Genomic DNA, 25569 nt, shown 5'->3' with positions numbered 1-25569 from the left:
AAAAAAGGTTTAGGTGGTGTAAAGATGTGACAGACCATCAGCCAATTAGAACGCTTTTCATATGCTTTTTAAAGGAACAGTTGCTCTCAGTGTAGTGATTCACTTCCCTTTCCAAGTACAATCTTAAATAATAGAATGTGTTTTGTAATGTGTAAATAATAATTTTCTGCTGAATTAAATTCTGTTTGCATAACAATTTCGCAAAAGAACACTGTCTCAGTGCTCTTAATAGACATTCTGGGCCAGGCCACAATAGCAAGCCAAGGGCAACAGTGGTAAGGACAGTGGTCTTTGGTGAAAGTTGGAGCCAAAGTTTCATTGATGTGGTAGGAACTATAAGCTGGTACTGGGCATCATTAAAAAGAACACAGGGTTATGTCTGACAGGGCTGGAAGGCTCCCTGGCCGAATGCACAGACGTGAATTAATAAATTTGAATGAAAGTCTGGTAGGTCCATTAGAATGTGGAGGGTATGTGAGTTCGACCAGTGCCCGTTGTAGTCAAAACACGAACTGGGCTGAGGGTCTGATCTGTTCATTTTGGAAAAAGTCCAAATGTGGCCCCCCTCCTCCTGTCAAAGTTCCACTCACATTGCTGCTAATAGTAGGCTGATCCAAGTGCAGATGTTGACCTCACCTGGCTGAGTGCTGTCAAGGGTTTTTTATGAATACATAATTTTCAACTCCCATTTTAATGAATGCCGAGAGATTACAACATTGAGTTGAATTGATTCTTTCTGAATTGCAGATATTTATAAAAGCTCTTCCGTTCTTCATGTATTCTTTTTATTTGCAGTCGATCCTTTTCCAGGCCGATTTACTGCAGTCGTTCTAATGCACTCAGTCGTATGCAAAATGCTATATTCAAAATTTATGCACACAGCAAAAGGTTATTTGGCTCCATCATCCATTACAATGTGCTTTCCCTGGATTAATATTAGAGAGCCGTATTATGTGATGTATTATTGTATACAGTACATATGACAGGACAGTGGAATGTAATAACTGAAATTATTCAGTGGTGCTAAGACGAGATGCATTTAAAACAATTACTAGATGCATGTTGGCAGTGGAACAAGACTTATTGGGGTAACTGCTTATTTAAAACGCATGAACTGTTATTCAACCAAAAATATTTTATTCCCGGTTTTTGACCCAGATTCTGGTTCTTGCGATGCATAGCAAAAAGCTTTAGGACCGATAAAGAAGTAAACTTGGCCTGTGTTTTCTCATTTGTCGCAAAACGGCACTTTTAATGCATTAAGCCTGAATAACTACCCTGTGTAGCCATCATCCTCAAAGGTCAAACACTACATGCTTTTTCCCCCAGCTTTTAAAAATGGAAATGCTTCCCCCTAATCTCAGGCTTGCAAAGTGTCCAGACCAGCCCTGGCCTCCATTTTGTGTCAGATCTCCTGCAAAACATCAAGATTTATATCTATAAATGATAGATAAAATGGGTTTATGCGGTGGCAGTCTGGACAGAGTGCCTGGCTGGAGGGTACATAAGCCTCTCTCTCTCTCCGGAGGTTTGTGCCATCATGGCTTCCAGTAGCACAACACCAGGCTCCAGCTCTTATTTATGCGCTTTTGCAGGGAGGGAGGGAGGGAGAGAGGGAGAGACCCTTCCATAGAGAACTTTTCAAGCTGACTTCATTCTCCTGGTTCAGGTTAAACTCAGTTTTTTTCCCCCAAACAGCTGTTCTTAACCAAAATAGGTGTGCATGTACGATGGATATACATTCCAGTCTGTAGGTGAAGGCACGGGATAGGATCGAGCTCTTGGGTAGTTTAAGCTGTACACAAATTGCTTTCATTTGCATTTCATGCAAGAAGGGGTACAGGAAAAAATTATTTTAAAAAGCCACATTTCTGAATTTAGGACCTGCATCCAAGTTATGTGCTTATAATTTGACCGTGAGTCTGAGGCCAGAATCCCATGAGCATTTGCTATTATTCTAAAGGTTATTCTTCTAAAATGCAAACTCTGTTTGGCTGTTGCGATGCCTCAACGAAATAAATCTTGAAAAAGAACATGGACGCATCCGTTAAAAACACGAGTAATTTCCGGTGGAAACGCTGGCGCTGCGTAAGCGAGCACACGTGACGGGTTGAACGAGAGGTTGGCCGCGCTGACCCGGCCGTCTGCCGTATGACCGCCCGCAGCCGGACGTCTGGAGGAAGGAGGCACCCGCCCCGCCTGAAAAAGCACACAAGAGAAGCGCACGTCATTTAGCCTCCTTCAGATGCCCGGCACGCCTGACTCACGCGGATGCAGCTTCCAGTATCGGGCACGCCCGTAACGAAGAAAGCTCCGTCGCAAAGCCCCCCCCCCCCCTCGGCCTGGTCGCTCGTCGTGCTCGTCCCTGGCGTTAACTCATTCCATCGCGCTGAGCTTCGCGGTGCGTTGAGCAGCATTTCCACCCGCAAACAAACACGCTGCTGCAACGACGCGTAAAACGGGCTTGTTTTTATGCCGTAGCTTGAATTTGTTTGACAGTCAACAGTGATCTGATTAGTGCTGCCTTTAGGAAGAAGATGAGCGGGGAGCAGGATATCATGAGTACATGCCTAGTGGCTCTGTTTAATGGTAATTACAGTGGAAGTTTTAAAGCTCTCGATGCATGAGAAGCTTTCAAAAGTTAATTTCAATGTAAAACAATTTGCCATTTCAGAATTACAACTTGTTAACGCAACATTTTCTTTTATAATTCAGAATTTTGTTGCTTTTTTGTATAGTGAACGAAGGGGAAAGGCTGTGCATTGGTATTCTGTAGGTTATTGTTATGCCTATAGCCCTCTTTATTTTCTCTCCTTGTGATTTTAGTCCTATATGTCCGCATTAACCTCTTAAACAAGATGGCCGCTTCCCTCGTGCACCCATGCTCTCCCCTTGCATTCAGCGGCACATCGATCACTCAGACAGTCATGGCTCGCCTCCCATCCTCAACGGCACATTTTGATTGGGAGGCTCAGAAGAACACCTTCACATCTACTTTTCCATTTTCCTTGCGCTCGATCCCTCGTCACACCCTAAAGACGGATTGACTCCTGGCATTTGCAAGGAAATAGGCTGGTTGTGCTTTGTCAAATCCTCGCAGCGGTTTGGGGATGGGTTTCAATCGGCCCTGCTCCCAGGTGGATGCTGCAAACATTGACAAGGTGGCCAAAGTACAATGGCTGACAAATGAAAGAGACAGGAACTCTACCTGGATGCCAAGCCCCAAGCTTTGCACTAGGCTTTGAAAATGGAAGTGCTTTTGAAAAATAAATGTTTTCTCCTGAGATAAGCTCTTCAATCCTATATATATATATATATATATATATATATACATATACATATACACATAGTTTTAATGCAACATTATCATAGGTAATGCTTCATCTCTGTAATCAGACACGCATACATTGATACTTAAACCTTTTCCGAATACCAGTCCCAATCTCCCTGCCCAAGGTTGGGGATAAAAATATCTGAAATAACATTTTAATGAAATTTGGTGTTTTCTTATATCTTTTGGACAAGAATGGTTTAAATTCCTGGAAATAGCTTAAAATTACCTCTGAACATAATTCAATATTTCAGATATCTTTCTTAAAATATTTCTCATTTGAATGGGTTGAAATAAATGAAAATCTGCCGTAAATCATTTACAAATAAACCAAATTTAAAAAAAATTAATTTGAATGCATTTCCACATAAATAATGGAAATAAATGTATTTGAATGGCGATGAAATATTTGAAATTATTATTTGACTCAGGTCTGATATATATTAATCTAATATTACAAGCATTGTGAGCTACAAGCAAAATTCTTTAATTAGATGAGGATGGCAGAAGTATTTGTACAGAACAATTCTGTTCAGACTACAATATGGTAGCTGAAGGTACAGCATTAACTACGAATCCTGTTGAATCTCTTGTTTGTGTGTGCTTTTAGCATTCTAACACAATGTGGAGTATGTGTGTGAGTATGAGCTGCTTTTGAAAGGAAACCTTGAGTTCTGGCATGAGCTTTTCGAGGACTGACGGTATTGTCTACATACAGGTTTATGTTTTCGTTTTGGTGGCAGTTTGCTTTGCCCTCGAAGCACAGGAAGCCTTTAGAAGCCTAGAAGTGCACAGGAAACAAAACGGGCTCCTTGAGTGTCTTTCATTCCTTGTTCTCTTTTTTTATTTCTATTTATTTCATTTAATTTTTTTAAATGTTTTTTAAATTAACCATTTTTAGCAATGGTTAATTTTTTTGGGTCTGTAAAAACCTCATTTTATTTCCCTTTACAAACAACACTCTCATTTAGCAGGTAGACCTGCATCACGTTCATCTTCATCTGGCCCCTTTGCCACTACAGTCTAATTAACAAAATGCTGTGTACCCAGAACGTACAGGTGCTGGCCCAGTCTCGGATTCACTGATGTTGGATCATTGTTCCATGCCTGATGTACTCACAGGCCGGTAGCATTACCCCCCCCCCCCTTCACCCAGTTCAGGGTGGGCTTCCTGCCACCACTCGGACGTGCCCGTTCCTCCATCCCGGCTCTCCCTCCCGCGCACCGGGACGCGGGTGGCATGCTAGTTAATCTTTAATGTAGCACCAGGAAAGCCAGCAGCCCCGTCCCGCTGCGTGCCGCAGTCTCACGAACATAAATAACTGGATTGGTGTTTTCCAGATCATTAACTTGACATCCCAGATTAGCTGCTGGCATTAAAAACCTGAGGAATAAAACGCCGGGGGGAAAGAGAGGGACCCAGCGAAAAACAGCAAATTGCAGCTGCGGAACACCTTGGCGATCCCCGATTACAGCTCAGAACAGAGTCCTCAATCATCCTCGCAGCCTTCTTCGTCTTCCCTCGCGCCGCAAGACGGGAGACGCGGGAACGAGCGCGCTTTCGTCTTCTCCTGGCAAATTGCAGATTACACGCGATATGACGGTGCGCATTAAATGTCACTTTTGTCAAGCAAATTGGACTAACAGTTAAACTATTAGCTTCCTGTTGGGTCTTCAGTGCAAATGACTGTTTGAAAGCAGCGGGGGCCCAGCGCCATATGGAACAGGAGCGCTGCGAAATTGAATAAACAAGATTGATCGGGGAAAGACGGCGGCAGGAGAGCTTCATTAGCTTATAGCTGTCCATTAGCACAAAGCGTATTCAGATGCATTCCGGGGTCACACTCCGCTTCGGCGGAGTAGCGCCGCTCTCCATTGTGAAGACGGAGAGAGACGCAATTATTCCCTCCGCCGTCTCCCTCGGGCCGCCAGCGCACCAGTTAGAGGTGGATATGTGCTCAAGCTGCTATCTGCCTGGCGAAAATTACATTCCGCGTCGCAAGATTAAAAGAAACATCCACAATGATACGGACGATATTCGGCGCGTAAGCGGAGGGTTTTCATTTTTCTGCGACACGAGTCTGTATAGACTCTGCCCCCCCCCTCCCCCCCACCCTTTCAGTCTCTTTCTGTTGTTTTTTTATGCTTTACTCATAGCTGCTGAATCTTAAGTGTTGATGAGCTGTAGTTTGTGGTTTGGAGGTGTCTTCAACTTCTCAGAAGTGCCCTGTGTGTTAATACTTTTAAATGAGCTGAACTCGGTAAGAGAGGTTCTGTGCTTGTGATTGTGCCGCCCGCTGTAATTTTAAAAAGGCTTTAGCCGACACTTTAATTTGTTTTTCAGTGTAAATGGAGAACGATTCTGTGACAAATCTCAAACTGAAGCTTAGATCCGAATGGAAACAAATACAGATTCAGATGATGACAAGCGGCTATAAATTTAAGCCGGTATTTGCAAATGCCATGTCTAGATTAGGCTTTTGCATTTAAGGCCGGGTATTTCCTCTTTGATGTTTTATTACCTTGGAAAGCCCTTGTAGTTAATCAGATTCTATTAATTGCAAATATGAGTTTGCAGTCACTTGAAATACTGCTTGTATAAGACACCAATGCATGCATGATTTGTGCTCGCAACCCAATCTGCATAGGGAAACAGCCTGGGCTATTTTGCATTAAATTTAATATTATGGGATTTCTTTGTAGGCTTAATTTTAAAAATAAATCATCCTTGCCTCACTGAAAATGAACCGTCTTGGGAACACATGTTAGTATGACCATAATACTCAGCCTAAAACACAATAACAATGCATATATAAGAGCTGATATCGCAGGAAGAATATTTCATATTAATAAAATCCTAAAATTGTATAACTGCCTCATCTGGCAAATTGAAAATATAAATTTTACGGCAAGGTTCCTTTCCTTAAAGTAGAGTGTCGGGTTTTCAGAGTCTTACTGAGGCCATTTACCCCGCTGTCAACACTCTCTCAGCAGAGGTGATTGTAAAGTCAGTTCCGTGCAGTGGAGGTATTGAGTTCAAAGCCGTGATGACAGAAGCCCCGTCTGTCTTCTCCTGCGGAGAGCGGCGGTTTCCTCTGGCTCTTGCAGAAGCAGGCTTTCATTAAGCCACCTGCGAAGCCAGGCGGACTCGAATGACGGAATGGACGCGAGCAGGGGAAAAAAATGATCTGGAGCCATTTTTCTAACGCTGCGTCCGTGTGGCACAGAGAGTGAGACTGGGATGATAGCTAGAAGGCTATTGAACTCCGTGTTCCCCGAAAAGCCACCTAACGCGGCGATGTCTGATTCACCGAGAGGGGCACTGCGCTACGTCCGAGTGATTTTTGTGTCGGAAATAGTACAGGGCTTTTTAAAAGGCCCCTTTTCCCCCCCTACGGAAAAAAAAAATTGTTCTCTCAGCGAGGGAGCACTTTTCATCAAGACGTCCCCAGTACATTCAGTTCTGCACGAGGCCTACACGCTGGTCTACAGCATCTCAGGTGGGGAAGAGCCCTCCTCTTTCCGTTTGGATTGACTTTGACCTTCGGCGGCTGAAGCGACGACCGGAGAGGAGAGAGACGGCTAATTTATTTATGTTTAACGCTCAGGCCGTGAGCCGGGCGGGGCGAGGCTCCGCTCCTCCGTTTCAGGCCACTTTGCGCTACTGGGAATTTGACCGCAGCGGGAGCCGGGGAGCCGCTACATTAGCGACGGCCGCCTCCTCCCGCTCCCCGCGCCCCAGGGCGACCCGAGGGGACGCGGGGAGGCCGTCAGATGTCATCAGGACTTGCTGATGCGTTTCTGTTCGGCGAAGAGGGGGCCGGGGACGCTCGGAAAACAGACTCTCAGAAACGCGTACCTGCTGGACGGAATTTCAGATGGCTTTTATTTTCACGGGCCTGCTAAGGTGAAGCGTTATGTTCCGCAGCCTGGCCGCTTTAAGGAACACCCCGCTTGGCTTGGCGCCGGCGCCAGCGGGTCGGGGGCCGGCGGCGGCTCACGCCGGTCGTGCGCAGCGGCAGGGCCACCCGCGCGAGGCCTGGCAGAGGTCTGGTTTAGGCCGCGGGGGCCGGGGGACCGTGGCACATGCACGGCTCCCATCCATCAGCTCCCTGGCAACGGCGATACCCGCACGCTCCACCGGGCACAAAGAAACGCCGCTCACACAGGCCAAAAATACTGGGCCGGTACAGAGCCACGGCCATGACACTCCTCCAGGCCATTCTGCACACCTGCGAACTCCATGCTCTTTCACCACTAGCCCCTTTGAAACGTATCCTAATTGATGTTAGCAATTATCAAAGTAGCAGAGTACAGTGTATTCACATTTGAATAATATTTTGAAGTGAAAAGTATGAACCGTTTGAAAAGTTTGTAAAGAACTTTAACATTTTGTTGGTAACAAAGGCCAGGCAAGTTTTTCCTTCTCGCTCCAGAACCCGCAGACCTATTTCGAAGGAGCGCGCTGTATAGTTAGCCATCTGCATTTTAATTTCTCACGAAAGGAGTCTTTCCGACCACTTCCATTTCCTTCCCGCTAGTCTTAATGGCGTAACGCGCGTTTGTGCCGAACATCCCGCAGCGGGCTGGGATAAAGCTCGCCTCGCATTAGCATTCCGCGGCAGCGCGTCCCCACGCACAGCGGGCTCCCTCCACGACACCTTCAATTAGCGCCGTGGCGTGGCGCGGCGGCAGCCGGGGGAACGGGACGACCGACGGCGTCTTTGAACGCCGCGCGCGGGGCGCAGCCAGGCAACTCTCTGGGCGCTCCGCGCCGCTGCGGGCAAGGAAATCTTCCCGGGGACTTTGTTATTTCACCCCTTTATCATTTTTAGCCTTCATCAGCGTATCCGCGCTTGTTTCGGAAGCGCACGAAGTCGGCCGCTCCACCCCCACCTTCCCCCTCCCTCCCCCCCGGACCCCGGTCTCCAGGGAGCGCATTAGCCGGGGCGCTAATGCTGGCTCAGACGTTCGGGACCGTCCTTGCCTCTCGATGGTCGTGGCGCTTTCCTCCGTCCCCCAGCAGGGGGAGCGCGTCCGCTGCCACGTGTGCCACCACGTGCCCAGTGTGCCATTGCACAGAGCCGTCCCTAGACTTTAGGGGGCCCGAGGCAAGAAAAATTATTTGGGGGCCCCACCAAAACATTGGCACCTTCTGATCCTTCTACTTGGAAACCGATGTCAAAGGACAATGTCATCCACTCTCAAAGGGTGAGAAAGTGGGGCCCTAAGTGCATTGCCTGATTGGCCTAGTGGGAGGGGTGGCTCTGCTGATGCCAGTAGACATCTCTGCAGTAGACGAGGACATCCTGAGTGCAGACACACTGTAAACTTGTGCGTGCGTGTGTGTGTGTGTGTGTGTGTGTACAGCTGATTGAGTGTACACTGTATACTGTAAATCAGGAAGCATATTTGATTGCAGCCCTATTTTGCTTTTCCCTCCATGACTGTGAATTTCTGTCACTCATCCTCACCCAGCAGAGATCATGTTAGCTTTTTTGTAAGGGGAACCAGAAGGAACTCTTACAAGATAAAGTCTGTTTAGAACTTTAAAAATAGTGCTGTTCATTGTTCAAAAATCCTTACTTTGTTTGGTAATGGGAAAAGTATCCGTTCAGCCAGTAATGGCTTATCGTTTTGTTTTTGTGGTGAACGAAGGAAACTGGCGAAGAAGCGCAAGGAGACCCTGAGCAGCACTCGGCAGGAGATGACGGTGATGGTGAACTCCATGGACAAGAGTTACACCGAGCAGGGGACCAACTGTGACGAGGCCATCTCATTCATGGACACGCACAACCTCAACGGCAGAAGTAAGTGTCTGAGGGGAGGCGGGAGCACACAGCCGCGCGGCGGAACAGCGGAGTGCGCGGAACCAGGAGCGGTTATTTTCTCCAGTCTGGGTTCCCTTGCAAACTGCGTAATGCGTGTCTGAGTGACTGCTACCCAGTAAAACATCTGTCTTTGTTAGCGCCGTATGTCAGTTCTTTACAAAGGAGCGCACCGTTATGGGAAATTTAAGGAGATACACATTTCATTTATAGAGACTGCGACACGTTGATGTTTTGACTTCCTGCTCATTTAAGTGCGCACTTTTCTTTCCGATTGTGAGGAATTAGTCATTGGGGTTTGCTTTAACATAAAATCATTTTTATCTCCCCGTTCTTCGTGCTTCGCGCTTACGGCAGTCGCGTCAGTCGAATGCTTTTCAGCTCGACTGATCAGGGTTTAGCGCGCCCTCGTCATCCAGACGGCCTTAAGCCTGCAGGTTGGCGTCCGTCTAATGCGGTCACTGTTTTCTGGGCTCTGTTTCTCCTTTCCCGTTGGTCAGCCTTCCAGCCAGTCTTTCTTTTTTTTTTTTTTGTTTTGTTGGGCTGAGATTCCCCTACCCGCCCGCCCCCCCCTTTGCTCTCGGGACAGCCGAACAGGTCTGGGACAGGCCCATTAATCCGCCTGGAGAAGTGATTACCGCTACGTCTCGGTCAGCGTGCTCGGTCAGCACGGCCTGAGCGGCTCCGCCATCTGCCTCCCTCAGCTTCAATCGAGAGGCCCGCGGACTCACGACTCAGCAAAAAAAAAAAAGGCCGCACTGAGAACATTAGCACATCATGAGCGAACGCAACCGTATTGAATATTTATCTTCATTCCCGTCCCATTTAACAGGGCTAGAGCTGAAACTTTCGCGGGAGGAGACGCACGCGTTCGGTTAAAAGCAAAAGTTGAAATGCTCGGTTTTTCTTCCTCGCAGCGGTACGTTTGTCGAAGAACGAGAATTGGTGTGGAAAGGCCCGATTTTCCTTGATAATCCTCCCGTTTTTAATATTGCAGGAGATGTGCTGTTTATGGCTGAAAGAGTTGATATGAGCGAAAGTGGCTTGGAACAGAATAAATAAGTAAACATGCTCTTCGGTGAACAGGAGAACGGCTGTTTATGACAGACCGTTTCACATGTGACCTTGTGCTGCTGCCTGTCAGACAGATTTTTGAACCGACAGCCAGACATCCTGGCTTCTAACAGACAGGCCCTGAAAACAACACAGGCCTTACCGTATGAATTCAAGAGACAGTCTGTGAGTCGCCTTTTGTTTCCTTGATTGATGGTGTGCTGTTATGCAGTATAATCATTGCAGTATGTACAAACTGCATGCTATTTCAAATCATTTTTATACATGGTTGATGCCAAGACTTCAAACTCTATTAAAAAACGGTCTGTTTTGATTTTTATGTGCCATCCCAACTTACTAACAAAATACTGAAGTGCACATTAGAACTGCCAGTATGTTGCTGGCAGGTTAAAAATTTTATTAAAAGTTAGGTGTAATGAAATAGTCGGTCTGGTCTCGTAGTTTAGTGTGATTTATATTTCGATATTTTCAGCATGTGGTTATCATACGTACGTTTTGATGACTTTTGAGGTCAGAGCTGTCATAGTTTGAGGCACAAAACAGTCCCCCGCCAAAACAGGTCCAAACAGGACCCCAGATCAACAGGGTCATTACCCGAAGCAATATGTTTAGTGTTGAGTGCCATGGGCACCGATTTTAAATTTGTGTACTGCATAAACACAGGAACTTTTAACCTCCAGAACTGTTACGCATCATGCTTTTGTACTAACCCACAACAAAATTTTGAGTACATAATTTAATCAGAATCATGAAGTGTTTCATTTGAGACGTATTCAGGCAGAGGGACGGATATTCGCATTATCTTTGCCGTTGCCATGGAAACATTTGAATGAAATACACGGAAACATGTATTTCATTCTACTTTTTCTTTTGTCTTACGTATTCCATTGGACTTATTTTAGGATGATAAGGGCTTTACCAAAGAGTCTGCTGTTCCAGAGTTCAGCGTGTGCGGGATACAGAGCGAGTCTGTGCGCCTGTCATTATGTCGGACTTGAAAAGAAACGCAAAATCCTCTTGTGAAACAAAGGTCACTCTGCAGCCGATGGAGGAAAAAAATCTCCCTCTCCCCCACTTGCATCTGTACTGATCAGTGCTTTCTTTGTTTCCACTGAAAGCTGTGTCCTCGCCGTCGTCTTTCACCATGAAGACTAACACGCTCAGCACATCCGTCCCCAACTCCTACTACCCAGGTAATGACCTCAGCTCTTACCGTCCTATTTCTCTGGGCAATTAGGAGGTACTTTCTACTTGCTTGTTTCCTGGGATTGAAGAGATCAAAACTTTGACCTGCTCTGTTTGCCAGCGCACTACTGGCATCTTTGTTGTTGAGTTCAAACTAAACACTGTCTGCCTGGTCAAGGCACTCCACTCACTGTCGTCGTTATTGAAGTTTTTGATGTTTTATGAGCCAGCTGGTCCAAATTTTGAGTTAATCCCAGGCTTGGTGCATGACAGTATGTGGGAATATGTGAGCGTCGCAAACTGTACGTTACACAATGAGAATGTGATGTTGTTTACGGAATCTGCAGCTGTGTGTTATAGCTTTGTCTTGGGCTTAATTAATCTGCCTATATGGGGAGAACCCTGCCGTATATTGTGATCACTAATCATACTGCATGAGCTACACAACACAGCAGCCTGGATTCAATCTACATTCATTTTCAACTTCGACTCATATTTAAAAACAAGATTCAGTTTTCTTTGCAATACGCATTTTGAATCGTTCAGCAAATTATCAAAATCAGTGGGAAAAATGCATTTGTGTTGGGGGGGGGGGGCAGAGTAACACTCAAATTTCTGTCAATTAATGTTGGAAAGATGCTCACTAAATGTAAGCTAATGTCTATTATAATTTTTGAATACAAGTACCAGTGTATTTCACACATGCAATGTGGTCCAAACGTGTTCTGTCTAATTGATAGAAACGCATTGAGTGTGGGATTCCTCCAGGCTGGCCTTCATGTTTCCTGTGTGGCTGATAACGGGACTTAGCCCTAATAACTAACTCTAACCGCTGCTTTGCTATGATCCTTTCTTACTACCATGTTCTTTTTCTTTGAAAACTTCCAACCCTGCACTGGTTTTGGGGTGTGTGCAGATCCATTTGTGCCAACTGCTATCTTAGGTGAGAAATCATTCTTCTTTTCACTTCTGCTAAATGAAATGTGAGATAGATACTGGGTATCCGTAGTAAAAAATGTGTTTACACTCAGTGTTTATTAGTCAGAATAACGAGATGGGGGAGCAGGATGGGTGGGTAGTTCCTGGGTTTTTTTTTTGTTTAGTTTTTTTGGTTTATTGTTCCTTTTTGTTGATTCTGTTACTGAGGATGGCTTCTTCACTTCCATACCTGCCTGCTTTAGTTCTCTGTGAGACCAGGGCCTTATTTAACTGAGCTGAGGCTGGCTTCACTCCATCCCATCCACATTCCGTGTCGTGCGTGTGATGTCACGTATGTCTATGACCTCTCATATGCATGGACAGACGACGTGGACTGGATGAGGGGGAGTGACAGAGTGGTGCAGCAGCTTGCCCATCGCCATCGCTTACGACCCGCTAACGTCCGTGTGGACCATTTACCCCCACCCCCCCCCACCCCCGCCCCACCCCCCCCCCCCAAAAAAATAACAAAAACAAAAAAGGCGAATCTAAACGACGGAGGAAGACCACACCTTCACACTCGGGCACACCCCCTGTGAAAGAGAGGGATTTGTGTTAGGGTCAAACATTCGGTTTGGCCGAATTCGTCTCATTCTTCAATCCTTTTTATTATTCTTCATGACACTGCATTTTGCCTTTGGCTGACTACTAGTAGCATTTTGTTTTTGTTCTTTGGAGTATTTTTCTATAGGGAAATTATTTTTTACCAGTCTATTTTTTTCATATATTCATCACTTCCTTTTTTTATGACAACACAATGCGGTAGGTAGTGTTTTACCACAAAAATAGAACCTTGATTACGAGAATACATTGATAAACTAATGGTAAATGTAAGGCTATTTTCATTCAATTACGTATGGCTACCATCCCGTAACGTACACATTACTGCAGTAGGGTGGGCAGTGTGCTATGCTATTGAAGCAGTTATGCTAAGTGTGTGAAGTTCGCAGTGCTGAGTCTTGACAAAGCCTCCAAGGCCACTGAAGATAGGTACCCAACCCTTTTAAACGCTATTGATAAAGTTCTTTGCAGTATTAAGTTTTTAAGTTAGTTTTACATCAGCAGCAGTTAGATTTTGTTGTGAATCAGCATTCATTTGTCTCTTACCTCTTAAGATTTGTAAATGTCAGACATTGCGAATGACAAACTTTGGAAAAGTATGGTAATGGCAATATTTTTTTTTGACCTGGAAATTGTACTTTTTAAAAAATTGTCAGTAATGCAGTGCTAATAGCCGAGCCGAAGGTTATTTCAGCAACTAAAAATACCCCAAGTGAATCCTCCCAGAACAGGCAGTCTGCTCGACATGCTTTGACTGACTAGATTGTAAATACGTGCCCAGAAGGCAGGAGATCTTGCCTAGAATAATTCATATAGAAAACTGTACAGGTGCTCATGCTATATTGTTGCTTATACCCTGTTTCCTTTCTCTCCTCCTTTTTCTTCATATTAACCTGTTATGTATCTTCTTAAAAAGTGCCCATTAATGGTAAGTTCCCAATGTGCCCTGTTGGGGGAGGAGATTGTGTGCTTCGTGCAGAAGGTTGCCATTTGGGCTGCTTCTGATGTGTCTTGACTTGCATGGCAGTTGACATATAGCATTCCACGCCCCCCCCCCCCTGTGTCCACCGTGAAGCCATTAGCTAGCATGGCAAGTCGAGTGACCCATCGGAGCATTACCTCATGCGTGTTCGTAACCTTGTTCGCATCTTCCCCAATTTTGTTTTTGTTTTTTTTGGTTGTTTTAAGCCTTCGCTACGTTCCGAGGTTGTCTCCTCAGACATTGCCATTGTAGCTAACCCCAGTCCACCCGCCATTCACTGTGCGCCGTCTTGTCATCTGTGGCCTTTACAGCATTTGTGCAACCTCCATTTTGCCATTGTCATGAAAGATGGTTTTCACTCAGAACTCAGTCATGAGAATTAATTCAGTTCAGAAAGAATTCATCTAGTTATTGTGTAAGTAACCTCTGGGTAGCATATCAAAAAGAAAACTTTTTTTAAAGGCTATGAGTGTAACTTGAATTCCCCCTCCATCAGTCTCACAGTGTACATGTTTTTTTCCTGCATAATGTCACTGTTATTCTGTTTTGATCGCTTTTGCCATTGAACTGTATCTGTTTGTCTACCTTTTTCCATCTGTGTGTAAAAACTCCTATGTGCGTACTCGTACATAGTGCTTGTTCAGTCTGATTAAGTAAAGTGACATGTAGTAATGAGGGTACTTATTACTACAGTATTAAATGTCCTTTCACTTTGTTTTACCGTCTGGTGGATCGATTGTGTTGTGCCGTGCCCATCCATTAATTAAAAGCCATTGTCCGTTACCGTTGGCTCTGCACTAACCTTTACAGGACCGCGCTTCGGGAGCTGGTTGGGCCTTGACCGCCGTGTGCCCTGCTCTTTCTGTTATCGCAGACGAGAACCACACCATGACCAGCGACACCAGCAGCCTGGTGCAGTCCCACACCCACTCCTACAAGAAGAGGGAGGCGGTGGACGTGCCGTACCAGACGGGGCAGCTGCACCCCGCCATCCGCGTGGCCGACCTGCTCCAGCACATCACCCAGATGAAGTGCGCCGAGGGCTACGGCTTCAAGGAGGAGTACGAGGTGAGGAGCGGCCGCCCCTGCAGCCCTCACCTCCTCTTCTTTAACCACTCTTGGGCACTGAGCAAAAAAAAAAAAAAAAATATTAATATATATATATATATATTAATAAACGGTTAGGTCACTTTTTCCAAGCCCCGTCCCCCCCGAAGCACTTGAAATTTTTTTCCCTTCTTCGTTTTTTTCTTTCGCTCATTTATTTTGTTTCACACATTCCGTTCATTTATTTGTTTCTTCTTCTATGGTATTTGACCGTCGCTGAGTTGTCAGTGGTTCTCTATGACATGCAGTTCTACCGCACAGTTGCACCCTGCCGTGTGTTCTCACATGTACTGTACTGTGTGTCGTGCCTGGGTTCCGCGTTCTTCGTGTTCGTGCTCCCGTGGTTTTAAGTGTGCGTCACGCCACGCCACAGCGCTCAGTTTAATGACCCTTAGCATGGTTACCATGTGTTTATGTTAGCCACTTAACAATCATGAACTGGCCTGGTGTGAAAATTAGCTCTCAGGCTGAAAATCCCTTGACACACAATGAGGAATGCTGTGACAGTACACTGTGGCAGTATTCTGTGGTAATTCATACATATCTTTTACTCTGCGTCCAAATCAGCTTGGCGCAAACTAGATTAATCTGACGCCCTGTTCGGCCGCCTAGGGTGAAACAATGCAGGGTTTCACCACGTCCCGCGTGAATGGATATGAACAGAGGTTCCTTCTCAATAAGCAAATGACTCTCCGGTCCATATCCTACCAGCCTTGTTGGCAGTCGGTTCCAGACCGCTGTCTTCACTTATCTTGTGAACTCAGTGCCTGGAAAAGAGCTTCCCTTTTGAAAGTGTCTGTATAGGAGACATTCACCTGTGATGAAGCTCACCCGCCCTACCACTTCCCACTCCCCCTCACCCCACAAACCCCCCCACCCAGCCCCAGCCCCAGCCCAGCCCAGCAATTTTATTCTCCATTGAAAGATGGAGAAATTAAATAAATAATGTAGCTTCCCAGAATTCCCCATTCAGACAGGCCTGGGCCTGCGGTTTAGGGCTGCCCTGAGGGCGTAATTCATTATGGATAAAGATTTTTAGGGCTCGCGCAGCTGCATTGCAATAATATCGGCAGTTAAAAATACAGCGCGCAGAATAATTGATGCACCCTTTCAAAGTGCTTCTCTTACTCTCTTCCCTCTGTTTATAAAACCTGTAAAGTAGAATGTAAATGGAATGCTTATACGAAGTCAGCTGCGCGTCCGCGTGTGCGCATTTGTGTGCGTGCGTGCGTGCACGAGTGGTGGTCTGTCTGTCTGTCTGTCTGCGTGTTTGTGTTTGCGTGCGCGCGCATGTATGTGTGTATGTCTGCCTGCGTGTATTTATTTGTGTGTCCCATTGCTGTCTTGCTACCCTGTCTCAGGTCAATGACCTTTAAACCTGACAAAAGCAGATGTCAGGCGCCCTACTAAACTATGCACTTATCTCTCTCCGATCCATGCTTCTTCTATTTCTGTACATTAACTATGGAAAAGATAAACGAGGTAAGCAGACACCTTTGGTTTAACTGTACAATGTTAGAAATGCAGTCATAAAATAGGAACTACTGACACAACATAGTCCTTTGTTTGTCTTTCTGTAGAAGTGATGCTTCCAGGTTGAAGTGAAGCATTATGAGCACTGATAGTTGTACATTTGCTCTATCCTCACAACCTGTGAACATGGAATTTGTGTTTGATTTGCTGCTGCTTTTTGCAACTCGAACCCTGAAGAGAAATCAGGTCACATGACCCAAAGCATGGTGGCCCCTTTTACCCGGGGAGTCCAGTCCTGTCGCTGGCAGCAGGCTGATTGGCCATTGGTCCAACTGTCACTCAGCAACTTCTATAAACTATTGTCCTGACTAAGATGATTGAGCAGTGCTTGTCGTGAAAGCTTTATTATAAAATATGTGTGCCATATTTCGGGTCATCTTTCAAGGGCTGTAAAACAAATGACAGCTGTGAAGCAAATGTAATCAATTTCAGTGTCATTTTCCTGAATTTGTTGTTTGTATTGATGATAAAAGATTAGATACTTTGACAAAAGAAAAACCATTCAAGTTATTTGAGGTGAAGCACACAATAGGATTACCATTAAATAGAGGTGGAGAACTGCTAGACTGAGCACCCAGAACCATGTATGGGCTCCCTGCTGTTTCCCTGGGGAAGGATGAAGATGACGTTCACTCCAACAAAAGAAAGCTCATCGCCTAAACGCTTATTAAGCATAAGGTGACATGAGTTCATGTTAATGAACTAGACCATGATACCTTGGGCAGTCGACTTCTTTTTAAACGAGGTAAACTTGGCTCAGGGAAACTTATTTGATGGTATTTTTTTTTTTACAGCTGCTACTAGATAGAAATTTAAAGCAAAGGGTGGGAAAGAAGGGTTGTTGCTCTTTCTGTATTTTAAGCCCGTTCTGACACTTTCTGCTCTTAATTATTTAATTATTTACATGAGCTGACATCAGAATCATCAGTGTTTCCAGCGTCTTACTTCTGTGTTTTGGTCTGGAAAGCACTGCTCATGAATGACAGCTGAAGACCGTTCTTGTGTCCCTACATGAACTGTTTACTGCGACCTAATCCACGAGTGAACCACCATTGGCGCATGCAGGTAATTAGCTAATTGAGCCAAATTAATTTGTGGAAACGAAACCCGCACACTCACCAGCCCACTAGGAACAGAATTACCTGATTCATTTAAGCCTACTCTGTTTTTAAGATTGATTTCTGCTTACTATATTTTAAAGATTCTCTTGTAAAACAGGCTTTAAAAAAAAACAAAATAATTTGATCTTGTACCCTATAGATTGCACATTTGTATGTGTTTGGCCTGTACAATGGGGGTTTGAGAAGCAGAATTGACATTTCCAGATTGAGGGGCTGGGGGAAGGATGAATATATTTTCCTGGTTATTTTGTGTTGTCTAATTCTGCTGGGTAATAGTGGTAGCTCTGACCTGATCTGAGTCAGATCACCATTGCACCGACAAAGGTGGGAGGTGCAGGGTGTTTCAGTGCTCCATATTTCAGTCGATTTTCTCTTTGATTTTCTGTTTGTTTTATTTTATTTTTTTACAGGCAGTTGAGTGCTAGATGGTGGCTCTTGTTTATTTTGTGTTGTTAGTTCATTCCTTTTCCTATTATGATTTAGAGATCTGATAAAGAAGCATTCACATTAATTGATCTGCTTTTGAAAGCCCATAATTAAGTTATGGAAGAGTCGCTCTGAGTGTCAGCAGATCATTATTTCAGTAAAGGGATTAGACTAGAGCTTTTATATATCTTTTTTCCTTGTGCATTTAAGCTTCTGCATATTGATGTCAACTTGTGAAAAATAATGGCTAAATCCTTTAGGCCCAAGAGTGTTGCTGCACCGTTTGCAACATATGTGTTTAGATACCGAGTAATGAATTTCTGCTGCTTTCAAAGTCTTGTAGTTATCATACATCCTTTGTAGTGTTGTGTTTTCTTACAAATGTACTACAAAAAAGAGTGTAAAAAGAGCATTAAAATGTGTAATTCAGTGTAATTCTCAAGAATTTCTCCCGAGTTGCTAAGAAAGCAATTAATATTTTCATGCAGAATGTATTGCTAATATTGTTTAGATATTGATTATTATTCATTTAGTGTATTTATTCCAGGAATTTCAACTGAATGTTACTTTGTAGGCCTATATGAATGCATGTGTTAAATGAATGAACAGAAATCAGTTCAGCGTTTCTCATGAACTAACATGAGCCTATCAGAGGTGTAGTGTACCCAGAACTTTTTGATTGGACCGCAACAGCGGAGCCAGCCCTACAAACGCGAATGTCTGTGACTAAGTGACTGAGTGATGAAGTTACACCATTGGTCGGCCGAGTTATGAAGTTACACCATTGGTCAGCCGGATGAAGTGTGTTAGGTCCAGCCATATACTAGGTTTTGACCTGGTCTTGTTTAGCAAGCACTCAACTCAGACAAACCAAATGTGGATGGTTTGTGTCTTCAATACAAATAAGTTTTTCTTCAGTCATGTTTTTTGTCCATATTTTATTGCAAAAAGTGACAGTACTACACTTCCAACAGTAATAACACACAGACTAAAGCACTTAATGTCTCAACAACATATTATGCTAAATGGTGGTGATGTAACTCTGTCATGACAACAGTGGTAATATTTAGTTCACATTAATTAGCGAAGACATTAGAAGAGTATATGCATTTGTACTGTATTCTGCAACTCAATTCCATATATGTTCTCGGCTATATTCAGACAAATACTTTTGCCTTGTATAATCAAAAATTATACACAAATAAATATTACAAATTAATTTTTTGTATGCTAATTTTATATCTGAGAGAGGCCAAAAATCTGAGGGGCCACATGCTTGCTCAGATCGAATGGGAACGAAACCGTTGATGCCTACAGTATTTGCAGTCCTTCTCACCACACCTGGTACTGCTGATGTAGGGATGTCTAATGTTGATGTCTAATGTATAAAAAACAATGTTTGAGAACTCCAGACTAGGTCAATCTGAACAGAAGCAGCTAATGAAATTTTAAATCTTGTGAAAGTCAGTCAATACATTGATGCATAAAGATTTGAGTTGAGTGCTGGAATGACCCTTATTTTGCTTACTCCAGGCTCTCGAATGTATTGAATCACTTTGAATGTGCTGTTGAGATATAGCAGTACAACTTGCATGCAGTAAGCCAATAAATTTGTATGTGGGAGAGACATTTTTTTTAAAAGTGATGAAACTTTGTGTGTGCATTGACAACTTTGTCCTGAGACCAACTCTTAAGAATTGGCCTGATTAAACCACACATTGGCGCTATGGAGCTTAACACATTTCTAAAAAGGGAATTCGCTAAAATTAGTTTTTTTATAGACATTTTCATATTTGCTAGGCTGACTAAGCACCTCATTAGGAATATGCATATGTATGTTTTTTCATTTGCATATGTATTTTTGACTGAGTGCTTGGTCCCCTAAATTGCTGCTTGCAGCTATATGTATGAAGTGTTTTCCACACTGAGCGGTGGGAGCAGTTGTGTGCTGTATTTTCAAAGGCTGATTTGTTGTGATTGACAGCACTGAGAATAAATCGCAAGGGTGTGTAATCAAAGGGGTTTGCCTCGCACCTGAGCAAACGCAGAATGTTATACCCTCGTCAGGAGCTGCTTAGAGTTTTTTTTCGATCTTTGGAGTCCACAACGTTCCGATTTGTTTTGCATTGGAGACCTCTTTTGTTTATTGCGGCAGGCGAGAGGGAAAAAGATATTTTATAAAATGAAACGTGAGAATGTTGCCTTGGAGAAGCCACGGACCTGAGGAGCCACAGCTGATTGTTCAATGTCTGTCAGTCAGGGCTGGTTGCATCATTTGCGTTGCTGGCTGAGGGTTATAATTCCTGCCCATTAGAATCCTGTGTGGCATCAGCTCAGTAATCACGGTTCCACAGCAGCTGTGCATCATGGGTATTCTGGCCATGACTTGTAGGATTACATCTAACAACAAGGTGTCAACTAGTACCAGTATTTGGCTATATTAATCAAAAAGCAGTAACACTGAATGGTTTTATTAGAAAAAGCCACAGAGCACGCAAATCATGTGACAGATGTATAGCATCATTTTAGCTGTATTCCTCTATATCCACGTTACCATTAGTTTCTTTTTGCTCAAAATAGTTCAAATGCTGTAATATTTTACAGCCTATCAGTTGAAATTGTTTGAATATGCTGCTGTTATAAAAAGGTATTCCCTATATAACAATTGAACTCATGGTCCACACAACTGTTCAGGATTTATATAAGGTCATACTATTGTATCAGTCTTAAATATCTGTAAATTATACACTGTAGTTACTGAAACATGTTCAAGTTTCTAAAGACACCAGAAACACCAGATTGCTTGGCATCTGCAGAGATTACACTTTTCCGTCCTTCCAAGATCTGACAACTGTAGCCCCAATATGCATTCTTGAGTTTTTTTATCTTGTAAGTTTTAATGTGTCTGGCTCTTCAGAAGTTTGACAGAATGCTTATTTCTCTGGTGCAACTTCACTAAGATCAGTTACAAATTAGAGTGCTGTGTTTGCTGTGGTATTACCCCTCCCTCCACCCTTGTTCTTTGCATACTGATGTCACTTTTGCAGCATTATATTTATTCTATGTAGGGCATGTTTAATGCCCTTTTCAATGAACTATGAATTTGATTATCCAGCATTTTTTACCCTTTTGCCTGACGTTAATATGGAACATTGAGGCTCAGCCATATAAATATATTTAACTCCATACAAATAATAGGAAAAATCTTTTCATGGAATATCTGAGCTTTCCAAACAAAATTTGTACATTTATTTATTTCTTTTTCTTTTAGCTGAAAATGTGCACAGTATAAAACATTGCTTGAATCTGAAATTCTCTTGCATAACACACCCAGCTAGCCAGCTATAAAGCTTTCCTAAGACCTTTTGAATATTGCCTCATTATTCTAACCCCTGGTGGCTGTTTATTGGTCTGTGCATCTCATTAGCTTACATAAAAGTTTCAAGCATATGAAAGGGTCTCTATGGAATTTACTCTTTCCTGAGTTTGTCAGCTCAGTGTCACTTGGAATACATGAAGGGAGCAGCGCCTTGAAAGACATTAGTCAGTGATGAATAGCAAACCAAGTCTGCTTTGAAACTCAAAACCGTGTATAAAAAAAAAAAAAAGATGAATCCGACATCGCCAATAATTATTAAATGGTGTTGAACGCCTCTCACAGACAGTTCTGACATGTTCGAAGGAAAAGCAATCTACATTAAAATGTGTCTGCCCTTCAAAGCGTCCCTTGTAGTGACGGTTTACAAGGCCCCAGCCACCACGTGTTCACGAGCACCAGCACCGACGGTTAAAAGGTCATGTGATAAGGTGCATCTTTTTAATCCTGCTGCGATATGCGTTTATATCATTGCTCGGTAGCTCAAAGGGTGTTCAGTTTGCATATTAAAGCCACCTGCCTCCCTCACCCCCGAGCCTCACATGTCTCCCGGAAAAGGTTTCCCAATTCCTCATTAAGTTAAATGCCCCTGCGCGCACTCCCAAAGGCCTTCGTTCCAGTCACCGTCCCTGGAGACGGCACGTCTCTGTAAAGCCTCAGTTGTCTTTTATCCAGAATTTGAGAAAAGTTGGCTTTCCTTGTTCAAATGAATGTCAGGACTGTTTATCCGAGCGGCTGGCCCCACTGTCTCCAGGGACTCGCCATTGTCGGTGTTTGAGATGCGCCAGTGTGAAGCCAAAAACGGGACGGCATTAGCTGCGTGGAGATTAATCAAGGCTGTTTTGTGCTCCAGATTAATTCCACGTCGCAGTGTTTCATTCAGCGAAAGGGGAAGAATGGCTTCCCGGGCTGAAGAGAGACGGTAGCATGCAATCATGGCTAATCATATCAATTTTCGTAGCGGTTCTTGAACTCTTGCGCGGTAGCGGCAGAACGTGGCCTGCTCCGGATAATAATTAATCAGTACCGTCTATTTATACTTTTAGCGCCTCTTTTAAAAGGAGGAACTTGGCAGCCGGCATGGAACGCTAGGCCTGCGCGTACACACCAGCCTGCTAGCGAACCGCCGCCCCCGCGAACGGCAGCGGCGCGCCAGTTGAGGTTTATTTTCATAATTAGTCCTAATTGTGCTCCGCGCGAGATCAGGACGGTGAACTCGAGCGCACGCGATTAATATTTCATGAGCGTAAGCAGGAGCGGCGTGGGTTTGATCTGCCACTGGCTTGATTTTATTTTCCTTCAAACGAAGCAGGCAGCGCACTTTGTGCCGCTGCGGCGCTCGGGGGGGGCGTTCGACCGAGCCGTCGCCGTCCTAATGGGCTCCCTGTTTGACGTCGCTCCGAGGGATCGGCTCCCACGCCGTTTGATGTCCAGTAATGATGTGGATATATTGTTTTATTATGTCTCCCGTTTTTGAGTGAACCGAAAAGGGGGATTCTGTTCCTCGACTCGGTTTTTATTTGCGGAGCTGACATTGCGACACCCTGCTTCATTGCGTCTCTCTCTCTCTCTCTCTTTCTCTCTCTGTCCCCCATTTCAGAGTTTTTTCGAAGGACAGTCTGCGCCTTGGGACTCCGCCAAGAAAGACGAAAACAGAATGAAGAACCGATACGGGAATATCATTGCATGTACGTATGAGTTTAATCTCTTGTAACAATGAGCCCTGTCCTCTGCGGTGAACTTTTTTGACTGTCGCTGCATTCTGTAACTTTTGTAACTCTTGTGTTACCTAATCTCAGTTGCAGAGACAGTGCGGCCCTGTGTGCAGTGCCATTGTATAACCCCGCTCAGAGCTCAAACACAGCTGTAAGCGCTGTAATTCACAATTCAGTATTTGTGTTTGAACCTTGCTCTGGATGTCTATTCTGAACTACTTTATATAAGTTTCCCCATGGGTGTGTGTCACGAACATTGCTTTTACAATTGCAAAATGTGTAATTAGTTGATATTTGTAAAATTAGGCCTATGGCTGTGATCTGTACTCAAAATGGCATAGATGTGTGCATGCTGATATACACTGCATGGTGTTATTGTGATTTCCTTGGTGATGATGAAAATGTTCTCTATGACATGAGATGAGGCCCTGGGGTTCATAAGCACCAATTTGCACTTCTCCATCTCTCTCTCTGACAGACACACACAAACAAACACACACACAGACGCACACACACACATACACACACAAACACACACACAGACACAGTTGCAGAGGCACACGTCCCAGGAAGGTCATAACATAGCCCTGATATTTGCACCGTGTGGCTTAAAACACACAGCAATAAACTAGGCCAATCACAGGCCAGCATCCAATGTGCTGGCTAAGGAGCTGCTAAGGACCAGGCATGAGAGTGTTTATTGCCATAGGGGCTGAACTGAGACCTCGCCATAATAATTACGTTATATAAATCATTCACGCTGAGTCATAGGAAAGAAGTAGTAAACCGGAAATAGGGGCTTCAGTTTCTGCCAAACCAGGTCTCCTGTTGCTTCTCTTACAAGGGAACCTGGGTGTTCAATACTTACATGCTGTGTTACATAATGGTTCATGGGTTGACTTGACATTGTGACATTATCTTCACTGTCATTACCTTTTCTCTAATGCATGCCACCTTGAGTGCAATAGTTTTATTAATTAAATAGCAAGCTTTATCACTTAGAAATGGGGTTTGCAACCACCAGAGGACCATTGTAACAAAAACAATAGTGATACTGTTATGCAATTTGAGATGTATTGTAGCATAAGATTTTAGTATGCTCTGCAGTTTAAAACTGCTTCCCAGTGCTTTTGTCGATTTCAGCCTGGAATGTTCTGGAAGTGGAGTTATTTGAAGTCCTGAATCCCGAAACCATGCACCCTGACCCTCAAACCCAACTGCAGTGTAGATCCGAACATATTGGTGGAATACCCCATCATTAGTGTTAATTTACAATGCCTTTCATCAGTTCAAAGGCCGGTTTGTTGTATCTGAAGGATAACTGTTCTTCCCTGGCACTCCCCAGTCCAGAAGTTAGCAGTCTAGACTACAGGAGTAGTCTGTAGCCGTGAGGAGTGCTGTGACACCAGGCTACCTGTGGCTTCCTCTCATTAATATTATTAATTCTGCGCTTGTGTTTTTTATCCCTCGTTTTTCCAGACGATCATTCCCGTGTCAGGCTCCAGGCCCTGGAGGGGGAACAGAGCTCGGATTACATTAATGCAAATTACGTTGATGTAAGTACAAACACCAGCCAGAACCGAGACATAAAGGTCACCGCTAGCACGCGAGCGCTCGAGCTAGCCGAAGGAACCCGCGACAGGGGCTCGGGCGCACGCGGCCTCCCTCCCTCTCTCTCTCTCTCTCTCTCTCTGTCTCCTCTTCCTCCCGCTCAAAAAGAAAAAAAAAGAAAAAACGCCATCGATCCAGACAGCGTGTCAGCAGATCCGACTTTGATTCTCCCGCCCAGACATAAACAGACCCGCTCGGTCTTGGGCACGGACTCGTAAACGAAAGCAAACAGCCTCTCGGTAAACAGAGCGCCGTCTGCATGCCGCTCGGAGCTGCCCGCAGAGTTCATCAGTCACGTCCTTTTACCGTCGCACTCGTGCGACGATGTGAAAGGGCGATGTGTTCGCGGTCCGCCGGTTGCAGCTGGCAGACAGTCCTCCTTATCGCCAGGCGTAGTTAGCGGTCCTCAGTTTGCTCGGGGCGTTTCTGTTGGGTGAGAACTTTCGGGTTTTGAGAGGTCATGACTGTATAGCCAGTTTTCTTTTTTTCCCTGTTCCACAGCAGCATTGTAACATGAAAGAGGTGGACGGTCATGCATTTTGTAATGGCACAGAGGGTGTTGGTACATCTAGTCTGTTCGTTCCCTGTTCGTTTTTTTTTTTTTTTAAGGCATAAAAAAATGATCAAGGGAAACATGAGATCGATCTGTGTCTGTCTGAAATGCAAACGTTTTTAGTTTACCGGCCTAAGACTTGACAGCAGTAATGAGGTATTGTGTAAGGGGAGTGAAGATGGAAAATG

At 44.4% G+C, this 25569-nt stretch overlaps 1 protein-coding gene across 15 annotated transcripts in view; it reads left to right on the top strand.

The window, feature by feature from the left end:
* ptprma (protein tyrosine phosphatase receptor type Ma) overlaps positions 1–25569 on the top strand; it is a 204457-nt gene that overhangs the window by 153854 nt on the left and 25034 nt on the right. For 7 of the 15 annotated variants that reach the window (XM_064331096.1, XM_064331103.1, XM_064331100.1 and 4 more), the window contains 6 exons: positions 8990–9141; positions 11352–11426; positions 12335–12361; positions 14814–15007; positions 23103–23190; positions 24697–24773. In XM_064331096.1, coding sequence (XP_064187166.1) covers positions 8990–9141; positions 11352–11426; positions 12335–12361; positions 14814–15007; positions 23103–23190; positions 24697–24773 — 613 coding nt within the window. The remainder of the gene's footprint in view (positions 1–8989; positions 9142–11351; positions 11427–12334; positions 12362–14813; positions 15008–23102; positions 23191–24696; positions 24774–25569) is intronic. The other 8 variants (XM_064331104.1, XM_064331107.1, XM_064331109.1 and 5 more) reach the window with 2 other exon arrangements.

This window comes from Anguilla rostrata, chromosome 4, assembly GCF_018555375.3.
Source record: "Anguilla rostrata isolate EN2019 chromosome 4, ASM1855537v3, whole genome shotgun sequence".
Classification (NCBI taxonomy): domain Eukaryota; kingdom Metazoa; phylum Chordata; class Actinopteri; order Anguilliformes; family Anguillidae; genus Anguilla; species Anguilla rostrata.
This window is presented reverse-complemented; position numbering and strand designations above follow the sequence as displayed.